The sequence below is a fragment of the Dreissena polymorpha genome, chromosome 1, assembly GCF_020536995.1.
Source record: "Dreissena polymorpha isolate Duluth1 chromosome 1, UMN_Dpol_1.0, whole genome shotgun sequence".
Taxonomy (NCBI): Eukaryota; Metazoa; Mollusca; class Bivalvia; order Myida; family Dreissenidae; genus Dreissena; species Dreissena polymorpha.
Window position 1 is genome coordinate 80,172,216 of NC_068355.1, and position 20,675 is coordinate 80,192,890.

Below are 20,675 nucleotides of genomic sequence, written 5' to 3' on the forward strand. Positions count from 1 at the left end.
GTGCATAATTTTAGTGAAAACTAACATGACAATAGAAAAATGTTAAATTATGTCTATGTTTGCAACTGCTTGGTGTGACTGAAATACATTCTTCATGTACTTGCTCATTTTTCTACAGGCAACACCCGCTATTTATTGAAACCACACAATTAACACAACCCAAATTGTGATTATTTGATGGATTTTGAAGAGTTATCTTTTTTAAGGTACAATGTTTAGCGTTTAGTGTCGTCCCAGATCAGCCAGTGCAGTCCACACAGGCTAATCAGGGACGACACTTTCTGCCTTAATAAGATTTTTGCTTAGAAGAGACTTCATTTAAAGCGGAAAGTGTCGTCCCTGATAAGCCTGTGCGGACTGCACAGGCTAATCTGGGACGACACTTTACTCACATGCATTATGCCCAGTTTTCTCAGAACGCGACTTATATACACACCTTGAAGTCGGAGAGTGTTGCCATCAGATCATCCAGTTCCTGTGTTGCAGCACTGGTACTCTGCACCCCTTGCTGGGCCTCTGCATACGTGTTCTGCTGGACATGCCCACCTGGCTGACCCACCTGGACATGCCCACCTGGCTGACCCACATGATGCTGGTTCTGTGTGCTGTCATGCACATCAATGGATAAAAATCTTCTGCATCGACAGTTATCTAATGTGATTGGGATACACACAATTTATTGCAATAGTAAATAGGTAAGTAACTTTAGAGCAAACACTGGACAAACGAAGGCTGTCACAAAACAGCGCCAAAGTCTTTAATTGTTCTTTGATAATAAAATGTACATTTTAGGTCAGCCCACTGATAATATGACCATAATAGCATTTTTAAACTTTGATTACTGCAGTAGTTACATAGTATATGTAAACTTGAAGCTGAAGATTATTTTTTTTAATTCAAACAACAAATGTGATTATTTGAAAAAACTATATTTTAAATTTGGTATAAATCACTGCCGTTAATCATGCACGACACCTCTTTTTTGAGATGCATTAATAAATGAGCCAATGCATCTTCCGAGGTGTCACTCAGGCATGTTTTGAAATTTCATGGATAATTTCAAAGGATGACTAGGTTTTATATGTTTTATTCAGCATATCTCGCATTATTTTTAAAATCTGGCAATGTAGTGCGATTAAGCGAAATAATTTAGTAACAAACATTAACCATAATTTTATTAGAACATACGAAAAGGGTCATTTTATTGCAAAATTGCCTGTAAGTCATGGAAAGTAGTTAGTGACCTCACAAAATGATCTCAAACACTTGTGTAATGTTGTCAACTGAAAACAGAGATCAATTAATTGATATGTTGCATGCTTATCTTAATCACAGCATTATGTAGACACTTGCACCGAACAATTTGCGTCACGGATGACGATGTGTATAATAGCTTGAACTTTTAAGTAAATAGTAAACCTTAAAACACTGTATTTTTAGCTGTTTTACACCAAACAACACCTACCCATTGTAAGCAGGCTTTATCTGCCCCTGGTTCCCAGTGGGTGCACTGACTTCCAGTTGATCCAGCAAGCTGTCAACTGAGATATTCCCTCCACCTCGACTTGGTTTAGGAGCTACAGCGGGCGGTGGCTGTTTACCACCTGTGAATACCAGATTAAGATTGAAACAGCTTGAGGGACTGCAGAAAACTTGTTTAACCTGTGAGAATAGACTGGAACTAAGTTGAGTGCAGCAGATAATTGCAGATTACTGACATACAATATAATAGAATGCTCGGGTTACAATTGCAGATAAACATGTTGTGTCTATGAACCTCTTGCACAGCGCATTGTAGGCTAGCAATACTAAATACAGTGGTGCAGTGCTCCAGCTAGGATTTAAAAAGGGTAGGGTGGCTTTTTTGCCAAAAGGGCACTTTCGACGCGTAGAATTTTGTCAAAAGGGCAATTTCGAGTGCGCGGGCTTTTCGGGAATGCTTCAACATGCATTTTAATTTATATGTTTTTAATAATTGTTAGAATATATTATTCCCATTATTATTAAACCATTTAAATATAATGTCTACAAAATGAAATAAATTAGTTACTTGTAATGTAATAAGAGATTCATCAATTATCATATGTAATTTTTTTTTTTTTGGGGGGGGGGGGGTGGGGGGGCAGGGCGGAGGTTCGAGAGGGCAGGGCGGAGGTTCAGGAGGGCAGGGCGGGGCGCCCTCAAATTTAGGCCTAGCTGGAGCACTGGTGGTGTTCAATTCATGCAATTTGTCAAACAGCCAGCACAAGGCTAAAAGAAGACCAACTGAGACCATAAGATAGAGTAGTGTTCACCAGGTTTCAAAATAGCCTTAGAACGAAATCTGCCCCAACACCTGGCAGCTCTCTTTTTGAACAAAGCACAATAATATTTGAACGCAACATAAATAACTACATTTTGTTTGAATGTTATGTTCAATTTTCAAAAAGAGTTTGTCAAAAATGTGACATGGCAAAGTCTTTAAATGGTTTTAATTTAGCCCCACACAGAACCTGCATCTCTCAGGGCCACCATGTCTTTACAATTATCAGCAACCATATCGCACTCATTATAGAAATAATTTAAACAAATGTCCAAAGGAATTTTAGTTAAGATCGTCAAAACTATTGTAAATTCAAGAGTGTTCACAAGCCTTCAAAAATTTGATATAGTGACCTTATCAAATGGACCTATTTATGTTTTGGTTAATTGACAAAATTAAAAACAAGAGCTGTCAGAGGACAGCGCGCTCGACTATTCGAGTGCTTGACAGTATAACATAAGCCATCATGGGGAAATTGTTCATATTCAATAATTTATAAGATGATCTTTCAAAAACATTTTTTTTTGGGGGGGGGGGGGGAGTGGGGGGTGGGGGGGGGTTAGAGGGGGGTATTATTTGGGGTGGTAATTTATTAGATGATTAAAAAAAAAAATGGGAGGGTGGGGGGGGGGGGGAGGGATTCTGGGTAGGGGCATGGGGTACTGTTTGGGTGGAATCCATTGTGGTATTCAGGTAAGTGTTGTTCTGTCAAAGTAATCATAAAATGTGATCATAAATAAAGAAGTTATAGCAATTTAAGCAAAATGTTCAATTATCTAAGTGTAAAAGGGGCCATAATTATGTCAAAATGCTTGATACAGTGGTCTGCTCTTGTTTATGGGTTGGGGTCATGTTGGTAAACAAGTATGCAACATATAAAAGCAATGTGTCAAAGGATATAGGAAATATTTGGGGTAGTACGCAAACTTTAACATAGATTTATCAATTATATGCATATTATAAGTATAAAAGGGGCAATAATTATGACAAAATGCTTGATAGAGTTGTCTGCTCTTGTTTATAGGTTAGGGTCATGTTGGTAAACAAGTATGCAAACAAGGGCTGTTTGTAAAACATGCATGCCCCCCATATGGGCTGTCCGTTGTAGTGGCAGCCATTGTGTGAATACGTTTTTTGTCACTGTGACCTTGACCTTTGACCTAGTGACCTGAAAATCAATAGGGGTCATCTGCGAGTCATGATCAATGTACCTATGAAGTTTCATGATTCTAGGCGTATGCATTCTTGAGTTATCATCCGAAAACCATTTTACTATTTCGGGTCACCTTGACCTTTGACCTAGTGACCTCAAAATCAATAGGGGTCATCTGCAAGTCATGATCTATCTAACGATGAAGTTTCATGATCCTAGGCGTATGCGTTCTTGAGTTATCATCCGGAAACCATTTTACTATTTAGAGTCACCGTGACCTTGACCTTTGACCTTGTGACCTCAAAATCAATAGGGGTCATCTGCGAGTCATGATCAATCTACCTATGAAGTTTCATGATCCTAGGCGTTAGCATTCTTGAGTTATCATCTGAAAATCATTTAACTATTTCGGGTCACCGTGACCTTGACCTTTGACCTTGTGACCTCAAAATCAATAGGGGTCATCTGGGAGTCATGATCAATCTACCTATGAAGTTTCATGATCCTAGGCGTATGCGTTCTTTTGAGTTATCATCCGGAAACCATTTTACTATTTAGGGTCACCGTGACCTTGACCTTTGACCCAGTGACCTGAAAATCAATAGGGGTCATCTGTAAGTCATGATCAATCTACCTATGAAGTTTTATGATCCTGGCATATGCGTTCTTGAGTTATCATCCGGAAACCATATTACTATTTCGGGTCACCGTGACCTTGACCTTTGACCTAGTGACCTAAAAATCAATAGAGGTCATCTGCGAGTCATGATCAATCTACCTATGAAGTTTCATGATCCTAGGCCCAAGCGTTCTTGAGTTATCATCTGGAAACCACCTGGTGGACGGACAGACCGACATGTGCAAAGCAATATACCCCCTCTTCTTCGAAGGGGGGCATAAATATGAAAGCAATATGTCAAGGGACAATGAAAATAATTGGGGTAGTACGAAAACTTTAACATTTGCACGCTAACAGAACGGAAACGCCTACGCCGGGGTGAGTAGGAAAGCTCCACTATATATATTTCATATATAATAGTCGAGCTAAAAATGTTCAAGATTCGCAAATTGTCGTTGAAGTTATGGTATTTGTGAGGAAACAGAAATACTGAACATTTACCATGCTCTAAAATATCCATTATATGCATCTTTTGACAATTTTTAAATCTGAAAATTATAAAGCGTTGCAATGCAAAACAATTGAATAATTTGAAGAGTTCTGTTGTTGTCATTTTGTGATACTAGGAGGATTTCATATACCGTAGGTTTCCACGTATAGCGCAGAGTGTTTTACCTCCAAAATTCAAATTAAAAAGCTGGTGCGCGCTACACATTGATACAACGCTATCCTGGCTGCTAAATTGGTAAAAAATATGTTGTGTAATCTTAAATAATCAATATGGCTGCCATGTTTTTTTTCCAGAAAACTACCACCCTATAATCGTACAGACTGAGGGGCCATTTTCAAAACAACAAGAAGTCGCTACTGGTAGATATAAATGCGGTAGAAGAAGTTTTGGTCAAAAATAAATTTGTTTGAATAAACTTATGGACATTTCTTTGTTTGTGTTTTTACACTTCTTCATTGATGAATTCCGATGGGGATTGTTGTCGACATTCCGGAGAGCAGGCAAGGGTAGGTGCGAACGAGGTCTTTTTTGCGGGTAACGGTAGGTGTGAAAGGGGGTCACATTGCACTTCGTCATTGGCAGATGTTATTGAGCAATATGTGCCACGACTTGTTAAGATGCTAATTGACATTTGAGACACTAATTGACACTTGAGAACGTGAAGATATGCAATTGCATTTTGTGTGTATAAATATTGAACGTTAAACAGTGGTGTACCTCAACAACTGTGTCCCTGTCTCCCATGCAACATTCAAATTTACCGGTAATGCCCATTTATTCCCCTGAGGAAAAATCACACACAGAACACTCATTCTTATTTTCTCACGTTTTTCAAGAAATGCACGTGGACTGTTAATCTTTTGCTAGAAAATTACAAAATTGTCAGAAAAGTATAGTGCTATGCAACCCATGCTCCTCATCATAATGACGCTTCCTATTTTGAATGCTTAATTAAGCTTTCCAATGCCCCGGATTATTGGATTGTGCAATAGTAAAATGGCAGCCATTTTTGGTCTGATTTGTTGGTTTCATTGTCTTTTAATATTTTTTTCTCCATTTTTTCATTTAAAAAACAGCCTGCGTGCTATACACGGGAGCGCGCTATATGTGGAAATCTACGTATAACAAATAAAATACATCACTCATTGTAATAGCGATAGATGGCCGAGTGTTCTAAGCGATGGACTTATACTCCAGGTGTCAGTAGTTTGAGCCCAGTTGAGGGTTATTTTTTTTTCTTTCTTTATTTTGTTTTCTGTTTTTTTTAATGATTTTCTTGGATCAAATTTTACATTTATCAATAAAAAACATTTTATTACAAACAGTTAACTTTAATACATGCCAAAATCTGTGAAAAGGCCCCTTAAAGCCTGTAAGGCCTAATTTCAAACTCAGCTGAGATATTATTGGGTCAAAATGTTCTGACAATGTTTAAAGAAGATTGCGCAATAAATGAGGACTCTGAAGTGTTTCACAAGGCTCATGTTACCGCACAATAGAGAAAAGGCAACAAACAATGACCTTGTCTCTGACACAACTGGCCCCAAATGAAAGCTACCTACACAATACCAAGCTCAGTCTGCATTAACCATTTGCATGCTGGGAAATTTGTCTTCTGCTAAAATGTCGTCTGCAGAATTTTTTTAATTAACATTTTCTTCGATTTTTTTCAAAGAATACTATCAGAATAGCAAACAGTTTGGATCCTGAGGAGACGCCACGTTCTGTGGCATCTCATCTGGATCCAAACTGTTTGCAAAGGCCTTCAAAATTCGGTTCCCACACTGAACGGGTTAAAGATACCAACACAAACATTTCAGTGCAACTTTCTCATTCAAATGGGTCTTCGCAAAATTAACTAAAAAAACAAAATGGTTCAAGCAAAAAATTGTAGTACCAAAAAAGACATGTACCAGTTTACGCTTAATCATTTATGTTTTCTAACTAAATACTGAACCATAACTCAACCTAGTAACTACATATAACTCCTTTCTATAATGCAAAATATTTACATTTTAAAAAGATATTCTTGTAAATATTCACGATTAATGTGTTTCAGACATTTATTTATAATTGCAAACTTTCACTATTTTTCAGAAACTTACATGCTGGTATAACAGGCTCGTGACAATATAAAGTGAACAGCAGGAAATGCTGTATTTTATGTCAAATCGAGACAGGAACATTCCAACTGAACATGCGTAAATCATGTAACACAATACATTCAAATCTATAACTGCTTTTATTTAATTTTATTTAATTATAAGCGCAAATCATTATTTAAGTAAATTAAAATTTACATGGACAATTACATGTATACACTTTATCAGAAAATCAAACAAATACATTTTAGTGCATTGGTCTGCATTTTAATAACATATATGTAAACTGAAATACAAAGTAATTGTTTAGACAGATGGTGCATAATGCTTTACTAATTGCCTGGACAGAACTATCAACAAACAAGAGATGCATTTGTTACAAATACAATGCCCCCTACTGCGCTGCTTTGACGCCATATATTTGACCTTGAAGGATGACCTTGACCTTTCACCACTCAAAATGTACAGCTCCATGAGATACACCTGCATGCCAAATATCAAGTTGCTATCTTCAATAGTGCAAAAGTTATGGGCAACGTTTAAGTTTTCGCAAGGACGCACAGACTGACGGACATTTCAACTGAATTATGCCACCCTACTGGGGGCATAAAAATACCATAAGAATGTAATTTTGCCAGTCAGGACTGGCAGACCAGCGATTGCACAGACTGATCCAAACTCATATTGTAGAGTAAACATAATTTTTCTATTTCAAGAAACAGTTAAGTTAACTTGACCTGATTATCCCAATAAACACACAATCTAGTTCTTTTGCAAGTTTGGTGTATCAAATTGCAAGCTTGCTATATCAACGTTTCAACATGATTGGTTGCTGCAAACTTAAGTTATTAACCAGAAACCACCTGTTTTACCTTTTTCTTTAAATGTTTTAGAAACAATGTTTTGACCTTGACCCAACAATCGTCAAACGCAGTTCATTGTAGGTTTGCATGCATGCAACCTACACATAAACAATTAGATTTTTCAGTATAAACTGTTTTTCAATTTTAAGTAACAGTGACCTTCAACCGACTAGCCCTAAATACAATCCCAAATAAGGTCTTCATGCAAGCTTGCGTAATACCAGTTTTATGAAGACTGGTTAATGCAAACCGAAGTTATTAACTAGAAAACACCTCTTTAAAGCAGACATACCTATAAGCCTTCCTACCACAATCTAATAACCAGGATTTTTAACGTAGTTATGTGAGTAAGGGATGATGTTCAGCGCCCATAAAAAATATTTATAATGTTCTTGACAACCCAAGCATTACCTACCAATTTGAGCATGTTTCTTGTCCACCTCTGCCATGAACTGAGCGGAGTTCAGGTCAGACAGGAGCTGGTCAAGCTCTGACAAGTTGTTGCTGATCATAGACATTCCTGTTTGATCTTGATGATTATGCTGTTGTTGCTGGGGCGTGTAATGCTGAAACTGTTGTTGCTGCTGTTGATAGTGCTGGCTGGGTTCTCGACCGTAGTAAGATCCCTCGCCAGAACCAGAACCCTGAGATGACCTTGACCCCGGTCGCTGCTGTAAGAAATGTTTCATTGAAATACACTTGCAAAACTTGTTAGTGCATAAAAAGTTTTTCTTGAAGTTTGTGCCAATGTCTAAGGTATAAGAATAAATCCTTGAATACGTCTGAAATCTTTGACAAAATTTTACGTTGGTTGAAGCTTTAACATGCAGTAAACAAGGACTTTTTAAACAAGAACACAAAGTCATCCTTATTAAATAAAATAATTCTGGTGTATTGCACATTGCCATAAGCAGCATAAAAATCTGTCTTTTATGCACTAGTTGAAATTCTTAAGAAAATCAGTTTTTTAAAGTTATTTGGAAACAAGCAGCACTTACCAGTGTATTTACTTCCATTAACATTTAATTGGGCCCCTAACAAAGTCACCTGATCCTGCAACCCGTTCTCAGGTTCACTATATAAGTTCCATGAATCTTAACAATCAGTGGCAAAAACCTGAATCCGGAGATATTACCTGATACTGTGTATTTTGGGAGTACTGATCCCTGGAATGGTATGGTATTTCTCGCTGAGAACCCTGGAGATATTACCTGATACTGTGTATTTTGGGAGTACTGATCCCTGGAATGGTATGGTATTTCTCCCTGGGAACCCTGGGATGACCGAGATGAACTAGAGAGCCGATTGTTCAGGTCCCGACGCACGTTCTGAGGTTCGTAGAGGGGCTGAAATAAAGATCAGAGTATCATTGATACAGTGACTCTTATAAACATTTTAGATTTGATTTTTAGTTATATTGAGCACACACAAAGGCTTCTTTTGCTGCAACTGAGCTTCCTGGAATTTCACTGATATAATATTAACTCTTTCAGTGCGGGAACCAAATTTTGAAAGCCTTTGCAAACAGTTTGGATCCAGATGAGACGCCACAGAACGTGGCGTCTCATCTGGATCCAAACTGTTTGCTATTCTGATAGTATTCTTTGAAAAAAAATCGAAGAAAATGCTAATTTTAGAAATTCAACAGACGACATTTTAGCAGACGACAAATTTCCCAGCATGCAAAGGGTTAACAATCTGCACTTACAGCAAAATGGTCATGGAATATCAAATGTATGTGAGGTAATCAACAATATACACACTACTATTGCCCAATGAAAATCTGGTAGAATCAAGTGCAATTAATCAATTTAATTGCAACATTTAATACAGACTCATGAGTAACATTTAGCATTGATGTAGAACTTGATCTTTTCCCCAAGAAAGACAACTTCACTATGCCAAACTGTTCTAATTTGCAGGTAAGCATGCAAGAGTTGCTGTTCCCATCTTTACCAGGTTGTTTTTAATTTTTGAACACTGCATGTGATTAATTCTAGTTAAGACTTGAAAAGCATTTTAATTAACTCCATGTTTTTGTCTGGCAAGAAGATGATGATTTCAACATTTCTCAAGGATGTGTAAGAAGTTAGGTGGTAAATAACCAAGTAATTATCAGCAAAGGTTCTCCTGCAATAAACGATTCAGCAGTTCCAATAACAACAAATGCCTTTATTATTTGGTACAACCTTGATGAAATATGATATAATTTTTAAAATCCTTTTAAAACAACCAAAGTATCTATGTATTTGCTGAAAATTGTGTGAGAAATTTGAAATATCAGACAAACAACAGACAAAGTGAGTATAATCATTACAGACAGCTACCAACAAACAAAACTGAGTACATGTATTCACAACTTCATCTGGTTGTTTATTTTTCTAAAGCCATCTTAACACAAACATTTAAAAAACTTTTGATGTAAAGAACAAAATGCCAGGCTCCCTTTTGATATGAGCAATATTTGGTTGACTGTAGTGTTTTGTAAATTATAAAATACATCAGAAGATGTTACTCATCCACATTTCCAGTCAGTTGGGTGCCATTATCTAAAAATGCATCAAATGTAGCTGGCAAACTTTAGACTGATAATTATATTGAGTTTGACAGACAAATATAATTTTCTTGCGGTATTTTGCTGATGAAGATTTCTTTCTGGGGTAAATGTTTGAAAACATGTAAAGATATTGGTTAACGATTTTAACCATCTCAAGAAAGTATGTGTTTTCAAAGAGTTGACAAAAATGTATATTGTAACTTTAAAAACAGTTATTATTATTTATTTATTTTTTAGAATCAAAACATTCAGTCCTTACCTCTGTACTGCTGTATGAGCTGAACCATAAAAAATATCAAGTTATTAATACTCATTAACCCATTTATGACTAGTGGACTCTCCCATCCTTCTAAATTGAATCAATTTATTTCCAAAATTAAGGATGTCTAGTATCTTTATATCTATATTTAGAATTTTTCTTACAGAAATTTCTTTAAGCAAACAGGGCAGACACTGATGAGACGCGGCATCATGGGTCTACGCTGTTTGCCAAGGCCTTTTTTCTAGACGTGAGGCATAAATGGGTTAATACAAGTTTTTTTCCGAATTGGAAGGAATCCATCCACATTCGCCAAGATGCTGCATGCAATAAATCATTATGCTCCTTTTTGAAAAAAGTTTCCAAAAGTATGTCGATGTTATGGTCAAAAAGAGGTAACATGATGCAGGTGTGTTGCGGGAGATCATACATAACATCCATAATATTATCAAAGCTTAGTAGCATGCAGTATTGATGTAAGAAAAAAACAGACATTTTTGGTAAACCCTTTCCCACTTAAAAGCAAAGTGAAGATGGCTATGTGCAAACAGCATAAAACCAGAACAGCCTGCAATATCAGATATATTTGTCATAGTTTCAATAACAGGGGCGTGTATCTGGTGAGTGGACTGTTATAATTATGATGACCTCTGACAATTTTTGGATCTAATTTTGAATAAAATTGCCATAAAGAATCCAAACTCACTGCTTTCATTCACCTGGTAGACACTGTAGCATTTGAGTACCACCGCAAATTATATGGAATTAAAAGGGGCAAGTGACACAGCATTTGACAGAGTTGACACAAGATATCATGGCAACCTTACTACCTGATCATCAAACTGCTGTGGTGGTGGAATGGTATCTGGGAGATCCTGGGGAGGTGGCGGCAGGGGTGATGGGGTGTTGTTGGTGCGCCCTCCTGGATTGGGTGCCACTAGGTAGCTGGGTTTCGCACTTGGCTGAACAGTCCCGCGCGCCAGGGGTGGGCCCTGGTTGCTATAGGAGATATGGGCAGTGGTTGACTGCAAGTCAGCTAGTAAGGCATCTGAAAAGTAGTAAAGGAAATCCAGTTAAAAAAACATTAGTTTAACTTTTTTTATACATCACTTCAGCCTCTAAATTGTTATGTGTTGGAGTTAGATCACAGGGGCATAAATACTAGTGGTCTAGTCAGGCTGACGAAGACTTGATATTTGGCTGATTTAGAACGTTATTGCTAAATGGTTGGCTTCTTAGAGTAAGACCGAATGTTTTGTATTTGAGAACTAATATTTTACTATCAAAACACTTTGGATCTTATCAGGAGATTCTGTTTGCATTGATAATTCAGAAATTAATCAACCTTAATCATTTCTTCTCTTCAAAATGATAAACACAAGTTTTTTGTTCTGTTTTCATAAGAAAGCATGAATCTATGAAAAGCAATTTTACATATTCCTGTGCGTAATTTTTAAACGATTCTAAGATCTTGTTATTTTTTCTTATTTTCAGTCCTAGATAAACAGTACTCTGAATAAAAATACTGTTTCCATTTCAACAGTGTTTCACAGGTATAAATAGAGGATATTTGTTGGATTCGGTGTAATATCGATTTTATTTCACGAGTGATCATAGAAAACAATATTTTCGCCACGAGTGAAAATATATATTTTCTATGATCTCGAGTGAATTAAAATCGATATTCCATCAAATCCAACAAATTTTCTTTTTATTTTATGCTTTTTTCATCGTTTATTTACATTGTAAATGAGTTAAACTGGATACTTTCGCTGGATTTATGACGTCATTTCGTTAAAAAAATGACGTCATTTCACAGTAAAACAGTGACAAATATCAATATTTTTCACTGTTATTTTTCACTGTTTAAAACAGTGGAATACCAGTTTTATTTCACTGATATTTATCTATAAACCACCGGAAAGCATAAAATAATAAGTACTATATAAGTACACCTTACTGAATCAAACTACTGTAACCTTGTTAATTGGAAAACAGGTCTAATGTGTACCCTATACTAACACCATATTGTATACATGTCAATTGGTATAACAGGTAAAATGTGCACCATAAACTAAAATACTATATCCATGTTAATTGGTATAACAGGTATAATGTGTAGTGCATACTAACACCATATTGTATCCATGTCCAATGGTACATGTATGTAACAGGCATAATGTGCACCCTAAACTAACATACTGTATCATGGTTCAAACAGAAATCTCAAACCTAAATTCAAGCACTTTTCAAGGACTTTTCAAGGCCAAATTTTCATTTTCAAGGCCGAGAACTGTACGTTAGTTTCCTTTAAAAACTGCATTTTCAAACCAGATTAACATAGTAAATATCGTTTTTTATTTGCTCAAACACATTACACTTATTCCACAATAACTCATACATGTTATCCATCCTTAACTCAATGAGTCTCACATATGTACAGTACAGCCAACGCGGCACAAACATAATCCGCGGCTACGCCACGGCCAGATTATTAGTATGCGGCCGCCGAATCGTGTGTTCACGCGGCGTATCGCCGTGGCAATCAGCATCGATCCGCGCAACGACGCAGAGTCTGTATTAACCTCGCGTAATTTAGCGGAGTAAATCCGCCGCATACGTACGCGTCAGAGCGAGTGAAAAGATATCCACCTACATGTACATACATGTATGTGAATCGTAGAATTAATTACGCGCAACTGTTAATGTTTCGTTCGATTATCATTATTAAATTTGTAATCCGAAACACACTTCAGAATTTTAATGCTAACGCGACCTTTGGCAAATTCTAGCGTCAAATAAACAGTGCTAAAATATCCTTTGTTTCATAAAAAGCGCGCGAAAATTATGCAGACATGTAGAACGTTGTTTGGAAAGTTTGGGTGTATTTTGTGTTGTATAAATACATGAACATCACGTCAAGCGTAAATCGCGTGTTCAGTTGAAAAAAAAGCCCCGATTAGACGTTATTTCATCATCTCTATGAATAGTAACACATGCCAAAATGTATTTGATACTTAAGGAAATATCGAGAATGTTTGTGTATCGTAAATATTTACCAGCATTTGCTTTTAAACTGGAATATACAGAATTATCGGGTAATTAGTAGCGATATTAACTGTATAATATGAACAAAATCAAACGTGTTTACATACACATATTCAAACAATAGTTATAATAAGCTGATAATTAACAAAACAACAAATACGTCGTCACCGTCTTGATTATTGATGTGGCTTCAAACTGCTAATTTTCTCAGCTTAAATATAATAGCAAAATCAACATGCAATTAATTTATAAATCCACCATATGCTGGAGCCTTGACCACTTGTATGTGCAAAAACATAATTATGTGACATTGTTTATGTGTGAAATACATACACTACGGGCGGGAAACAAACTTAATTGGCCAGACACATTAACTATGTTTACATGTATATGCTAATACAATCCGCGCACAATACATTTATTATAATTTTAATTATTATTCTAATTGTTCTTTCAAAATTTGTTAACTACATGTAACTAAAAAATTTAAAAAGATTTTTTATTTCATGATGCGCATCGACTCGGCATCATGTCGCGGATCGCGGCATGCCTCGGCGGACAGATGCGAAGTTTCGCGGCGAAATGCGACTTGCCGCCGCCTACTGACGCGGCATCCACTTGTTTCCCTTGCCGCCGCGGATCGCGAAATACGTTTGTTCCGCATTGGCTGTACTGTATTTACTTTTAAAAGTTATTACAAACAAACACATTGTCTCTTTCTATGCTCACATCAAACAGACTAGTTCATTACATTTGAACAGCAGTCAGTTACTATAACATTTTGTCTTTAACAGAATTGATTTCCTTTTCCAGTTCTTCCAGCTCTCTCCTCTTATTCAGTTAACCACCCTGGTTTGAAACGACACTTCCCCATCCCTGCGTTTTCACTAGCAAAAATTGATCACAATGGAGAATCTCTGACGTAGTACACATAATCTGTGACATGTACACAACGTTTCGTACTAAATAGTGTACGAAACTTATATTTCGTATTCAACTTTTTTTGCGCAAAGGAATTTATGATAAATTTTCATAATATTTCCCTTAAGAACGATTTAAGTAAAATAATTAAAGCCATGATAAAAGTAATTTGAGCATAAATAAACATTTTCAAGGCTTTTTTACATGAAATAAGCACTTTTCAAGCACTTTTTCAAGGCCAACCTTTGTTCAAGGGCTTTTCAAGCCTTGGACTCGTTTTCAAGCACTTTTCAAGCCCTGTGCGAACCCTGTGTATCCATGTCATTTGGTATAACAGGTCTATGTATACCGTATACTAACACCATACTGTATCCATGTCCATTGGTTTTACAGGTATTATCTGTACCATAGACAAACACCATACAAATAACAACTAGTTAAGCAGCAATATTCTTGGCTGTGTAGCTTATTTAACTCTGAGGTGTATTTACTCATTTAAAGAGACCTTTTACACATTTTGGTACATTAATGTTTTAAAGTATGTCATCAATTGCTTTAAATTGATAAATGTTAACATTTAACATATTCTATGTATAAATCTTTTTATTAGTGTGCTTCATGTTATACATCTATGGTACATATGCCTTTTACGAAACCTACGGTTAAGATTCAATTTTCAAATGGTTTAAAACATTTTTATTTATATGATCTATTCATATTATTACTCAGTCCTTAAGTTTAACAAGAGCACCGTCTTGCGGGTGCAGACCGCTCATCTATTTTTCTTTTTATGATCTAGATTGTGTAGTAAACAAAACCTGTGTTTACCAAATAAAACACTTCACCATAATGTTCCAGTGTACAGTACCTGTTAAACAGCAATACAGGTAGGAAAACACCAAGTATTGAAGTCTCTGACTAACAAAATGCCAGTAGGCATGCCTTAAGCTAGTCGTGAGGCACAAAAAAAACATTATTTAATTATCCCCACGCTTTTTGAAAAAAAGGTGGGGATATTGTGGTTATCTCCGCCGTCCGTCCGTCCGTCTGTCTGTCTGTCCGTCCTGGCCACTATCTCCTCCTACACTAAAAGCACTAGAACCTTGAAACTTACACACATGGTAGCTATGAGCATATGTGCGACCCTGCACTATTTGGAATTTTGATCTGACCCCTGGGTCAAAAGTTATAGCGGTTGGGGTGGGGCCGCGTCAGAAATTATCACTCATTTTTTTAGGTTATTTTACATTTACTTCTTTATTTCTACACCGATTCACTTCCAATTGATACTGGACCTCTCTTATAACAATACGGTCAATCTCAACCATGCATGGCCCCATTCCCAACCCTGGGGCGCCCCGCCCACATAGGCCACACCCACCAAAAATTTCCATTTACTATAATTTTTTCATTTCTACACGGATTCACTTCAAATTGATACTGAACTTTTGTTATGACATTAGGGTCAATCTCAACTATGCATGGCCCCAATCCCAACCCTGGGGCGCCCGCCCACATAGGCCACACCCACCAAAAAATTCCATTTACTATAATTTTTTCATTTCTACACGGATTCACTTCAAATTGATACTGAACTTCTCTTATGACATTAGGGTCAATCTCAACTATGCATGGCCCCATAACCAACCCTGGGGCCCCGCCCACATAGACCACACCCACCCAAAATTGCCTTTACTATAATTTCTTCATTTCTACACCGATTCACTTCAATTGATATTGAACTTCTCTTATGACTATACAGTCAATCTCAACTATGCATGGCCCCATTACCAACCCTGGGGCGCCCCGCCCACATAGACCACACCCACCCAAAATTGCCTTTTACTATAATTTCTTCATTTCTACACCGATTCACTTCAAATTGATACTGAACCTCTCTTATGACAATACGGTCAATCTCAACTATGCATGGCCCCATTACCAACCCTGGGGCCCCGCCCACATAGACCACACCCACCCAAAATTGCCTTTTACTATAATTTCTTCTTTTCTACACCGATTCACTTCAAATTGATACTGAACTTCTCTTATGACAATATGGTCAATCTCAACTATGCATGGCACAATTACCAACCCTGGGGCGCCCTGCCCACATATGTCACACCCACCCAAAATTGCCTTTTACTATAACTTCTTCATTTCTACACCAATTCACTTCTAATTGATGATGAACTTCTCTTATGACAATACGGTCAATCTCAGCTATGCATGGCCCCATTACCAACCCTGGGGCACACCTAGGTCAAACATTCGGCGTGGGGATACGCGTCGGCCTCTGCCGCGCCATTTCTAGTTAAAATATCTGAGATTGAGCACCCTTGACCAACCAATATTGTTTTATCATTACACCTATGTCACTTAAATGTCATGTTGCATAAGCTGCTAGCAGCATTCAATTTTGCATAAATTTAAACATTCATATGGCTTTGATTTTTTTATACTTTGTTTGACCTTTGATCTTGAAGGATGACCTTGACCTTGAAGGATGACCTTGACCTTGAACCTACACCACTCAAAATGTACAGCTTCATGATAACTCGGCTTTGAATTATTTTTTTTACCTTTGACCTTGAAGGATGACCTTGACCTTGAAGAATGACCTTGACCTTGAACTTCCACAACTCAAAATGTGCAGCTTCATGATAATGCCGCTTTGACATTTTTATTTGTTTTTTGACCTTGAAGGATGACCTTGAACTTCCACCACTCAAAATGTGCAGCTTCATAAGAACGCCGCTTTGAATGTATTTTTTTGACCTTGAAGGATGACCTTCACCTTGAACTTCCACCACTCAAAATGTGCAGCTTCATGAGATACACATGCATGCCAAATATCAAGTTGCTATCTTCAATATTAAGAAAGTTATGGCCAATGTTAAAGTTTTCGGACGGACAGACCCCATATATTTGACATTTGACCTTGAAGGATGACCTTCACCTTCACCTTTCACCACTCAAAATGTTCAGCTCCATGAGATACACATGCATGCCAAATATCAAGTTGCTATCTTCAATATTGAAAAAGTTATGGCCAATGTTAAAGTCTTCGGATGGACAGACACCATAAATTTGACATTTGACCTTGAAGGATGACCTTGACCTTTCACCACTCAAAATGTGCAGCTCCATGAGATACACATGCATGCCAAATATCAAGTTGCTATCTTAAAAAGTGAAAAAGTTATGGCCAATGTTAAAGTTTTTTTCCGACGGACAGACAGACTGACTGACATACTGACGGACAGTTCAACTGCTATATGCAACCCTACTGGGGGGCATAACAATTATTGTTTGGGGGTGGGGGTCATTTATTAGATGATCTTTAATTTATGAAAAAAATAATGGGGGAGATTGAGGAGGGATTTCAGTGGGGGGGGGGGGGGCGGGCGTGGGGGATGGTTTGGACGGAGTCAATTGTGGTATGTCAGGTAAGAGTTGTTTTGTCAAAGTATCAATCGAATCTAATCATAAATAAAGAAGTTGTGGCAATTTTAGCAATATTTAATAATTTGACCTTGAGAGTCTAGGTCATTCAAAGGTCAAGGTAAAATTCAACTTGCCAGGTACAGTTCCCTCATGATAGCAAGAAAGTATTTGAAGTTTGAAAGCAATAGCCTTGATACTTTAGAAGTAAAGTGGATCTAAACACAAAATGTAACCATATATTCAAAGTTACTAAGTCAAACAAGAGGGCCATGGGCCCTAAGGCGCTCACCTGAGACCCAAAGGAACTAAACTATTCTGGGAAGGTGGAGTTCAAAATAACAAGGGCTGTTTGTAAAACATGCATGCCCCCCTATATGGGCTATAAGTTGTAGTAGCAGCCATTGTGTGAATACGTTTTTTGTCACTGTGAATGGTGGTGGTGGTGGTGGTGGTGGTGGTGGTGGCAGAAGAAATAGTAGTAGTAGTAGTAGTAGTAGTAGTAGTAGTAGTAGTAGTAGTAGTAGTAGTAGTAGTAGTAGTAGAAGTAGTAGTAGTAGTAGTAGTAGTAATAGAGTGGAAGTAGTAGTAGGTTGTGGTGGTGGTAGCAGAAGAAATAGTAGTAGTAGTAGTAGTAGTAGTAGTAGTAGTAGTAGTAGTAGTAGTAGTAGTAGTAGTAGTAGTAGAAGTAGTAGTTGTAGTAGTAGCAGTAGTAGTAGTAGTAGTAGTAGTAGAAGTAGAGCAGTAGTAGAAGTAGTAGTAGTAGTAGTAGTAGTAGTAGTAGTAGTAGTAGTAGTAGTAGTAGTAGTAGAGCAGTAGTAGTAGTAGTAGTAGTAGTAGTAGCAGCAGCAGCAGCAGCAGCTGCTGCAGCAGCAGCAGCAGTAGTAGCAGTAGTAGTAGTAGTAGAAGTAGTAGTAGTAGTAGAAGTAGTAGTAGTAGTAGTAGTAGTAGTAGTAGTAGTGGTATGCATTACAGCAAGAGGGCCATGATGGCCCTGAATCGCTCACCTGACTCATTAAGATCAGATGAAAACTATGACCTCTATTGTCTACATAATGTTTTTCTATGATTTGACCTAGTGACCTAGTTCCTGACTATAGATGACCCAAATACAATCCCAATCCAGATTATATCAAGATAAACATTCTGACAACAGTTCATAAATATTGGATAAAAACTGTGACCTCTATTGTCAACACAAGGTTTTTCTATTTATTTGACCTAGATTTTTACCCCAGATGACCCAAATACAATCCCACCCAGATTTCATCAAGAATTCTGACCAAATTTCATAAAGGTTGGATGAAAACTGTGATCTCTAATGTCTACACAAGGTTTTTCTATTATTTGACCTAGTGACCTAGTTTTTGACCCCAGATGACCCAAATAAAATCCCAACCCAGATTTCATCAAGATAAACATTCTGACCAAATTTCATAAAGATTGGATGAAAACTGTGACCTCTATTGTCTACAGAAGGTTGTTCTATTATTTGACCTAGTGACCTTGTTTTTGACCCCAGATGACCCAAATACAATCCCAAACTGGATTTCATCAAGATAAACATTTTGACCAAATTTCATCAAGATTGGATGCAAACTGTGACCTCTACTGTCTACACAAACAAATTGTTGACGGACGGACGCACGTACACACGCAGGCACGCACAACGGACGCCGGACATCACACGATCACATAAGCTCTCCGTGTCACTTCATGACAGGTGACCTAAAAATATGTGTCGGAGATAAACATGAACAGTTGTGGTTAAAATCCCATAGAAACAAGGGCTGTTTGTAAAACATGCATGCCCCCCTATATGGGCTTTAAGTTGTAGTAGCAGCCATTGTGTGAATACGTTTGTTGTCACTGTGAATGGTGGTGGTGGTTGTGGTGGTGGTGGTGGCGTAGTAATAGTAGTAATAGTAGTAGTAGTAGTAGTAGTAGTAGTAGTAGTAGTAGTAGTAGTAGTAGTAGTAGTAATAGTGGCCATTTTTTTGACAAATCAAATTTCTATGAACAACTTTTTCAGGGGAGCCTTCAAAGGTCATCCCTGTGAAATTTTTTGAAAATCTGATGAGCGGTTTCTGACAAGAAGATTTTTTAAGGTTTTTACCATATATGGTCATGGCGGCCATCTTGGTTATGCGATCAAATTTTTTTAAACAATTCTTTTGTCCCATGACCTAGGGATGCTCCACATGAAATTTAGTTGAAATTGGCTCAATGGTTTAGTAGAAGAAGATGTTTACAAATTGTTTACAGACAGACAGACGGACGGACGGACGGACGCCGGACGCTGAGTGATCACAATAGCTCACCTCGAGCTATTGCTCAGGTGAGCTAAAAATGCAGTTAGCCTTACATTTGGTAAAATTTAAATATATTACAAGGGAGGCAAATCTGTAACAACAAATTTAAACTTATTGCATTTGTTTCCCCTGTAGTGTATTACCTCCCCTGTCCTGCTTATATTTACATTAATTAACAAAATTAAACATTAACACAATATTTAACATACAAAATATACAAAAAATCTCATATTCTGATAATATTTTTACTGATTCACGTTATTTTACTAAAAGGATGATGTTTCATTGGACTGATAATTATAGATTTAGGATTACAGACCAGTTGCTTCAGTAATATTGTTCAGAGTGTGCCCTGTTGGCCGTGTATGCATTCTTAAATTATCATTCAAATGAAAGTTTTCACAAAATAGGCAAAAACGAATAAACATGCAAAGTTCAACAGCTCCTGCAGCCATGTTTTTTGACGAATCAAATTTCTTTGAACAACTTTTTCAGGGGAGCCTTCAAAGGTCATCCCTGTGAAATTTTTTGAAAATCTGATGAGCGGTTTCTGACAAAAAGATTTTTTAAGGTTTTTACCATCT

The 20,675-nt window shown here is 37.2% G+C and overlaps 1 protein-coding gene across 5 annotated transcripts in view; it reads right to left on the reverse strand.

The window, feature by feature from the left end:
• LOC127837401 (paxillin-like) overlaps positions 1-20,675 on the reverse strand; it is a 78,503-nt gene that overhangs the window by 15,537 nt on the left and 42,291 nt on the right. For 2 of the 5 annotated variants that reach the window (XM_052364432.1, XM_052364449.1), the window contains exons 2-6: positions 11,197-11,414; positions 8,762-8,896; positions 7,966-8,221; positions 1,466-1,604; positions 437-605 (exon numbers count right to left, since the gene is read on the reverse strand). In XM_052364432.1, coding sequence (XP_052220392.1) covers positions 437-605; positions 1,466-1,604; positions 7,966-8,221; positions 8,762-8,896; positions 11,197-11,414 — 917 coding nt within the window. Of the gene's footprint in view, positions 1-436; positions 606-1,465; positions 1,605-7,965; positions 8,222-8,685; positions 8,733-8,761; positions 8,897-11,196; positions 11,415-20,675 lie in introns of those variants that run through there. The other 3 variants (XM_052364443.1, XM_052364459.1, XM_052364468.1) reach the window with 3 other exon arrangements.